This window comes from Eutrigla gurnardus (genome assembly GCF_963514095.1).
Source record: "Eutrigla gurnardus genome assembly, chromosome: 24".
Lineage (NCBI taxonomy): Eukaryota > Metazoa > Chordata > Actinopteri > Perciformes > Triglidae > Eutrigla > Eutrigla gurnardus.
In genome coordinates, this window is record NC_139935.1 from 4,259,259 (window position 1) to 4,268,499 (window position 9,241).

The window sequence follows — 9,241 nt, forward strand, 5'->3', positions numbered from 1 at the left end:
AGTTAAATGAAATATTGATTTATCAACTAATAAAAATGGCATTTCTAAAGCACTTTTCTAGCCTCGCCGACTCTAAATGATGAAGTCACCTGAAGATTTGTTGAAACAGGCTGAACCAGTTTGCCAGCAGCTGACTTGCCTTTATTCTCTGAACACCCACACAAGTGTTTCAGTTCTTCTGGATGATATTCTGGATGATTAGACCTCTGCTCAGGTTGAAGGAGACAAACTGGGTGAGCGATTCAGTTGTTTGGGTGTTTCCCCATCATCTTTCATGTGAAATGATGCTGCAAAGACAAACGTATTGTCTGTGTTAGTTAGGACTTATGATTTGAATTATTCACACTCGATGGTGAGTCAGAAAGATTAGTGACATGGTTTGATTTGGACACGCCTCAAAAGAAATGGGTAGCCTTAAATCACTGGTTCACAACCTTTATATAGCCAAATAAACTCACAAAACCCTCATAGACTCCCACTGTATGTCCATAATAAATAACGCTATCACTAAATAAAAGACACTTCATTTATTTCCCACATTTGTACTGTCAATAGTTAGGTCTTACTGCCACTACTGAATGTTTTAAACACTTAATAGATAGCTACATTAATGGATAAAAGGTTTTAGATCTTACCACTTTGAACTATTTAAACTGTGTTTCCATCACTTTGAATTATTAATATCTTGTAATAATACGTGGACACAGTAGTTAAAGGAACCTTACCGGCTGGGAACCAGCCTCATCTGGCCGTCCACATACATCCATGTATTTGTCTATGGCTGCGTTTCAGCATGACGTGTCTGTAGAAACAGTAAAAACAACCGCATGATGACGTGACTGTGGTTTAGATGTTGTTTCAGGACCACAGACAGCGCCGTGGCAGACACTGTTCATAGAACTGAAACTGAGCCTTCAGTAGCAGATTAATACCTTCACAATCCTACCAATACATTGTTTTTTTCTGGGATAATTACAGAGAATCAATAATGTAAAACATACACAGCAGGCCTGCAATGGATGCAACAACAGGACATAAAAGACAAGTAAAGTAATGTTGATTATTCAATGTCTTTAAGTTTAGTGAGGTACATTTAAAGACACTGGAGAACACAGTTCAGAAATAAAAAAAAAATACTTATTATTTACAGTGTGTATTAAATAATCAGTAAATATTTGTGTAAATGACAAATGCACAATCAGTGGTCCTTGAATATAACTGCCACTAGATGGCAGCAAACTATAGCACCAAGTGTGAATCCTGTCTGTCCTACTGTACGTCTGTCCATCCCTGAAGAGGGATACCTCTGGTCCTCCTTATCCAAGACGAGGGTCTGGGGGGATAGAGGATGCCATACATACTCTGGACACATTACACGACAATGTGAATAACATTAAGTTGAATTGATTGGGACACACATGAGAATAAGAATCCAATTTAAACACTTTTCCTTCTCAAAATGACGAAGTGGCTGATCTGACATCCCAGCTTCTGAGCCACGTAGAAGCTGCAATATACAGATATTCATCTATCTATCAATATGACACGCAAACCATTTGACACTGTACTTGAATTTTATTTTGGGAGTCACATCAATTAAATGGAAAATACATGTAATGTTTGGATTTCCCCCTCAGGACACATGGAAAAGTAACTCATTTCAGTACAAGACACAACACAATATTTACAAAATGTAGTTTCCATGAACAATACCTTTTTGTGAAGCAGCTATAAAACAAATGATTGCACATTCGTATTCAGAACAGTGAGGATAAGTTGATCGTTTTCATGGCACGTTTGTGTTTAAGCCGTTTTAGAAATCAGCCTGTCTAAAGCAGTTTTTAATAATTCACGCCAATTTTTAACTTCATGTTTGGTGTATTTATTGATCTATGCCAATTTAGACGACACAATGATCAGACAAGCAACACACCCTGCTTGCACATGTAAAAAGACACTTTTTAAAATATCACTTATAACGGAAAAAACAGCAGAGCTCAGAAATTGGCTACAAAAACATAAAAACTAAACAAAGCTGAATCAAATCCCTGACAGCTTGAATAGTAACAATCCATCGTCATCCATATCAAATCATTTAGCAGTCCATTAGTCCCTCAGTGCAACAGGATGCAGTGTTACGGCTGTGATGGGAGTGTTTTTTTACTTCTTGCAAATCCCCTTTCGTATCTTTAAATATGTCAGCTCATAGACTAGAGTTGTAAGAAAATGCTTGTGTTTTAACTGGACGGCATAAAGTAACAAAAGTACATGTTGAATAAAAATAACATTTAAAAAATCATGTTCAACACATGGACAGCATGCACTGCTTTTCATATTTTAGCTCCGTAATGAAAGTTTGAACTTGAAAAAAGAAGGTTTTTATGACGTGGCAGCATCTTGGTGTTTTTGTTAAACTTGGTTTTAATTACAACTAATATCTTACAAATGTCTTTGGGTGCCTTCCCTTTTCTCCATGACCCACCAATCGCACATTCAGTTTGAAATATATATATATATTCATATAAAAAAAGTAGTGCTCTCTTTAAAAAGAAAAAAACATTCAGTTGCTGTGGTGGCCTGAAGACGTGGACGGAGGCTGCAGCTTCTCAGACTTACGGTCTTTGACCTCCGTGTCCGACGAGGAGTCCGACTCGAGGACCTGCTGCATCCACATGTTGGCGTACAAGCCTCCCTTGATGAGCAGCTCCTCGTGTCTTGGATGGAGAGAGCGGGAGTCATAAAGTGGATTTGCCGGTCTGGATTTCTGAACAACAGGCGACACTTACCGTCCTCGCTCGGCAACCCGGCCGTCACTGATAACCAGGATCTGGTCGGCGCCGACTATGGTGGACAACCTTATGTAAAGAATGAGATCACACGACTCTTGAGATGAAACCGTTGAAACAAAAGGAAGTAGAAAGACTCGACGGCACATGCATGTCTTACCTGTGAGCCACAACAACGGTTGTTCGGTTGGCACAGACTTTAGCCAGCGAGGCCTGGATGTTGCGTTCCGTCTGTGTGTCCAGAGCAGACGTGGCCTGCAAAGCAACATCATCTGTTACAACCGGAATAACTTCAGCCATTCAATGTTGATCAAGAAATGACCGGAGTCTGCTCGTCTCACCTCATCCAGCAGGATGATCTGCGGTGCTTTGAGGATAGTCCTGGCGATAGCCACCCTCTGCTTCTCTCCTCCACTCAGCTTCAGACCTCTTTCACCCACCTGCGTATCGTAACCTGCCAGAAACAACGTTACATTCACAGGGCTTCACATCCCTCAGGTTACTCTAGCTGAAGCGGAGGGGGAAACTACAAGTCACCTTCAGGGAAGGTCATGATCTTATCATGTATATCAGCAGCGGCAGCGGCCTCCTCCACCTCCTGGTCACTAGCGGTGATGCGGCCGTAGCGGATGTTATCCCGGATGGTGTCGTTGAACAGCACAGTGTCCTGGGGAACTACGCCAATATGGGCTCTCAGAGACGTCTGCTTCACCTGAGCAAAGACATTTTTACATGTATTCATGTTATTGTGTCCACCTCCAGCATATACTTGTGGTTATGTTTCCGTGTATAAATGCCAAACGTTACTTTTGATATATCCTGCCCATCGATGCTGATGCAGCCTCCCTGAACGTCATAGAAACGGAAGAGGAGTCGCATGATGGTGCTCTTCCCAGAGCCGGACTGGCCCACCTGGGGGGATTCAGAGGAAATTACAAGTGTACTGTCCTCACAGAACACAGAGGCGCTTTAACTGGATGAGTGAGTGGATCCTCACCAGAGCAACAGTCTGTCCTGGTAGCACAGTGAAGGAAACATCCCTGAGAATCTCCTTGCTGTAAAACAGTGAGGGGATGGAGGAACCTCTTGTAAAATAAACTCCAACTCGTTTACAGAACGCTATCGAAACCAAACGTGAACCCACCCTTCTGTGTAGCTGAAGTACACGTTCTCAAACTCCACTTTCCCCAGGTTGTACACCAGACTCCCAGCATTTACTTCATCTTTCACCTGCGCGACAACAAATCCACGAGTTTAGTGCTAAAAGTGGAATCACAGAAGAAGCATCAGCCAGTTTCAAAAAGGTACCTCTTGGTCTTCTTCGAAAAGTGTGAACATGCTTTCCATGTCGATGAAGGAGTTCTGTATCATCCTGCGGTAAAGAAAGCAGAACATTAATAAGCAGGTGTGCTACAGTCACAAGGCATTTGAAGCCGTTTCTGCCGGTTCTTACCTGTAGTAGGTTCCAAACCAGTTGAGGGGCGTGTACAACTGGATGATGTAAGTCCCAAAAAGAACAAAATCTCCAACCTAAGAGAAGAGATTCCCCCCCACAGTAAAACACATAATGAGTTACTAATGACATCATGAAAGGTGACACTCAGCATTATTAAAGGCACGTCGATGTGACGAGTACCTTAAACTTTCCTTCGGTCACAAAGTAGGCACAGAGCAGGGAGCCGGCCAGCAGGCCCGACCCGATGATGAGGTTCTGCGTTTGGTTGAGTAAGGCCAGCGACGCTTGGGTCTTCCACTCTGACACCTAAACAAGAGGAGCTGGTCTTTAACCTCCTATAAATAACAATCCGCTGTTGGACGACTTGCTGGTTTCCACACAGCATCTGGGCGCCGATGGCAACCCTGCAAGCAGAAACTTCTCTGACTTACCTGATATTTCAAGATGGTATCCTCGAAACGCCGGACCTCATAGTTCTCCGCATTGTAGTACTTCACCTGTCGAATAGACAAAATAAAAAGATGACAGTCGGACATCTTGGAATGATTCAAACTCGTTAATGAGCTGAAATGTTTGACGTACCGTCTCGAAGTTCAACAAGGAGTCGACGGCCTTGGACTTGGCGTTGTTGTCCTGCAGATTCATGTCTCGTCTGTACTGCGTTCTCCATTCAGTGATGATGATGGTCAGAGCTGGAGGACATATAATCAGACACCTCTCAAAGAACATTCAACTGGTTGAGTCACATTGTTAAATATTAAAGCTAACAGAATTTACTACTTACTGAGGTACAGGGCCATGCATACGAAGATGATGAGGCCAAACCAGGCATTGAAATAAGTGATGAAGTAGATGATGGATATGACGATATCAGCAATCGTTGGGATGATGCTGAACACGATGTAGCTGTGGGAAAACAAACGGTTGAGTTCACTTTCACACTCAAATTGTAACCGCAATTTCAGGAGAAGCCTGCGCGTCCGTGTCACCTGAGCAGGCTGTTAATGGAGGAGGTGCCGCGGTCGATGCTCCTCAGCACGTCGCCCGTCTTGCGGCCCAGATGCCAGCGCAGGGAGAGGGAGTGCAAGTGACCGAACAGGCGCACTTGCACCACGCGGTTGGTGAACTGCTGCACCCGGATCCACAGGAAAGAGCGCAGGTTGCTGACAAACCCTGAGACACCTGGGAAGAGGAGAAGCTCATGATGATAACAAGTCAATCAAGCTGCGGAGTGACTTGTAGGGGATTTGTCGGTCTTGGTCCTTACCTGCGCCGCCGCCCTGCATGAACTTGAGAAACACATAAATACACACTGTCGTAGCCAGGGTGTTCCAGCTGCTACCATCAGTCAGTTCGTTCACTGAGAGAGAGACAAAGACATTCAAGGGACTCAGCTCACGTCATTGCAGAAACCATTCAATTTAAGACGTGAGGGAAAAGGACGTGACACTGACCAATATTCTTGTAGTAAATGGGCACAAAGACGTTAATGACTCTCTCGACTCCCAGCAGCAGCAGACAGAAGAGGACCAGCAGCTGGAGTAAGATGTTGCCCCGGGGCCACATGTAGGGGACGAGCATGCGGACTTTCTTCCTGAACCCCTGCCAGGTACTCTGGTTCTCTTCCGCTCTTCCCAGAAGACTCTGAGACGGAAACACGTGTTGAACACATCGCTGCATGGTGGAAAACGGCAGAACGGAGGTCTAGTGTTGCCTAGTGGGAGTGTCACCTGTGTGCTGTTCTCTACGTCCCGTTCGTCCTCGTTTATCAACAGCATGTACGGTTTCCGGGGCAACCCTGGCGCTTTGAGACCGATGAAGAAGAGCAGCCCAGTGCTAATGTAGCGCGTCAGCCACAAGGCAAACTGCACCTGAGGGGTTCATCGGAAATTAAAAAACGATCAATATGGGTATAATGTCGCAGTTAAACATACTTTATATTTTGTTAAAAACAAATATTTGTTATTGCCTCATAGATAAGACCCACATGTTTTAGTGGACATCCTAATTAAAGAGAAAAACAATCAAATAATCCTTATTCAAATGATCAGAAATCATTAAGTATCCCTTCATAAAAGGATACATAAAAAAAAACATATTTTTGCACTACTTACATTAATTATTACAGGCTCGCTAAAACGTTTAGGAAACAGTTTACGGTACTGCATTTTACAAAACATAATTTAAATTTAAGGACAGATAAAATAATACAATAGAACACAAATGTCAAGTCATGCTTCAACCACACAACCAGCCAGTTAATTATCTAAAGGGGGAGGGGCAGGGTTTTTATCTCACGATCTGATTGGGTAACAGCTTCCTCGATCTGAAAGTCAGATTCAACAATGACTCAGCGCTTGTGTTGCCCTCCCTAACATTAGTGTCAAGACAGGATGAACCACTTGAGCCAAAGTGGTGGGTGTGTTTCTAATGAGGCACTTATCTATATTCTATAATAATAATAAAAAACTAACCTTTGACCCATTAGATTGCTAAACGCACGTTATCAACATTCTTAAACGGAAATGATAATCCATTTTATCCTTAAGCATTTGAGAGATAAACCTGAATAGATAAGAATGGTGATAAATGGCATAAATATGACAGTGCATATGACCTGAATGCAATATTTTGATGAAATTTAGTCATGTTTCTGGCATTTTATTTTTCAGAAATGATGGTGAAAGACATTTGATCCCTCCTCACCTGCTGTGGAAGGTTCTCCAGGCCCCACCACCAGTGAGGACTGTACCAGGAGACGAAGGCCAAGGTCTCAGCTGAGAAAGCCCCGGCCCAGAACAGCAGCAGGGCCGCGCTGTGGCCCCTGGACCGGTCCATCAGCAGGGCTCTGCGTCTCTCCACCCTGAGCAGGGCGATAGCCCAAGCCCAGGCCAGTGCAGAGAAGCAGCCGTATAACACCACGTAGCCTGGGAGCTCTCCTCCGTCGGCGGCCCGCCACACCACGCCACCCAGAAACTGGACAAGCAGAAGGACGGAGAGGGCCTGCTGGAAACCGTAGAGGCGAGAGCGTGGGATGAACTTGGGCTCCATGGCCGTGCCATACTTCTGGTAGAAAATGCAGTGGATGGTGCCGAGGAAGAAGGCGATGGTGAGCTGGATGGTGGGGACTAGTGTGAAGTAGAAGCACGGGGAGATGCCTTCATCCACCCAGGTGCGAGAGATGGAGGAATTGGCTTCACAGTAACTCTGCACAAACACCATGGCTGCAGTCTGGGAGGGACAAATGAGAGACAAATGATTACAGATACAGTACGATCCTAAATAAAGCATGTAAATGCAACATATAAAATAAAATGTCCTCAAAATGAAACATATGTACTGTTGTTGGGTCCAAACTAGTCTCTACACACTGCTTTAAAGCTCCGCTATATTATGCTGTGAACTTGTAGTGGCATCTTTATTCGCTGAGTCATGGTTCACTATCTCAGTATAGTAGTTGCTGGCTTTAAATTAACGCACCGCCACACAGAGGTATAAACTGTTGGTATGCAAACTCCTGCGTCAGAGAAGCTACAGGGACAACGAGCAGGAATACACTACTTATTAGCACACATACACACGTAAAACACAAACAGTTAGTGAGGCGCAACATTACCGTATTTGCCAGGCGGTTGCCGTCAACTTTAGTCACCTCAACGACCCTCCACTTATCAGCAACAGAGGTTACACGCGGGGAGCTAGCAAGTCCGCTGTTTGTTATTAGCCGTTAGCTAGCTTAGCCGGCTTTACGCAGCTTTAACATCAACGACAGTTCATAACGTGACGGACGGCTCAGAGTGGAAGTGAAACGTCTTTCACCGCTGTCATATGGATAGTGTTTAGTCATGCTGTCGCGGACCTCGTCCTCGTTGCGTGTATGCTAAACAACACCCATCCATGACTCGGCAATCGACGCCTGACGTAACGGGGTTTGACTCTTCTTCGACTGCATCGCCTGTTTGTATGTAAGTCTATGGGCCTGACAATTAGCGCCCTCCAGTGGATGAAAACGGACCTGCCGTCAGACAATTTGCTACCCCGAGATGATGAAAACTGACCTGGCGTCAGGCAATTTGCGACCCCTAGCGGATGAAAAAGTACATGCCGTCTATGTACCTGACGATTAGCGTCCTCCAGTGGATGAAAACGGACCTGCCGTCAGACAATTTGCGACCCCTAGCGGATGAAAACGCACCTGCCGTCTATATATATATATATATATAATATATATATAATAAATAATATATATATATATATATATATATATATATATATATATAATATATATTAAATTATATATTATATATATATCAAATATACAATATATATATATATAGTATATTTTATTTATATATTACTACTTAAATATATTACTACTCAAATATATATATATATATTACTACTTTATGCCCTACTACTACTTACTACTGCAAGTTTTGCTTCATATGTATTGGATTACATTTTTAATCTGAAGAGCAACATGTAAATATTATCAGATAAATGTATTGGAGTAAAAAGTACAGTGTTTCCCTCTGAAATGACTGTAAGGTAACCTCAAATTAAAATACTCAAAAAAGGGGCCTGGAATAATTAATGTAAGTAGTGCAAAAATAAATTGTATTAATTTATCCTTTATTTATGAAGGGGGCGGGCTTAATGATTAATGATCATAAAATACTGTCATTTAATTTTAATATTTACACATTTAATTTAATCAAACCATTCCCCAAACATCTGCTCTGGTATACAACGCTCTAATATCATACAACTTTAAAGGATTGCATGAAATAAATGAGGGGAAATGAAAGCTTGCAGTGTTACACAATGACCAGTAGATGGCACAAAATACTAAGTTATCAGAGGAAACCACTGTATACAACTCCTTGTATGAACAATATTTAGAAACCTCCATGACACATGACACACAGGTGGCGAGCAAAAATCCCCTGGAGGTGAAACATAGTAATAAATAGTGATATGATATCATGGCTTTTATGTA

General features: G+C 42.9%; 1 protein-coding gene across 1 annotated transcript; it reads right to left on the reverse strand.

The window, feature by feature from the left end:
• Positions 1 to 2,424: 2,424 nt before the first annotated feature.
• abcb6a (ATP binding cassette subfamily B member 6 (LAN blood group) a) lies at positions 2,425 to 8,143 on the reverse strand. Its single transcript, XM_084004809.1, has 20 exons — positions 7,859 to 8,143; positions 6,949 to 7,473; positions 5,973 to 6,113; positions 5,697 to 5,886; positions 5,510 to 5,602; positions 5,232 to 5,424; positions 5,027 to 5,148; positions 4,825 to 4,934; positions 4,674 to 4,739; positions 4,423 to 4,548; positions 4,240 to 4,316; positions 4,095 to 4,158; positions 3,931 to 4,016; positions 3,784 to 3,841; positions 3,594 to 3,698; positions 3,324 to 3,498; positions 3,128 to 3,240; positions 2,947 to 3,041; positions 2,787 to 2,855; positions 2,425 to 2,714 (listed from the first exon to the last, which is right to left on the reverse strand). Exons 2-20 carry the CDS (start codon positions 7,462 to 7,464, stop codon positions 2,561 to 2,563), a joined length of 2,553 nt encoding a protein of 850 aa, XP_083860935.1. The 5' UTR covers positions 7,465 to 7,473; positions 7,859 to 8,143; the 3' UTR covers positions 2,425 to 2,560.
• Between the last annotated feature and the right edge of the window lie 1,098 nt (positions 8,144 to 9,241).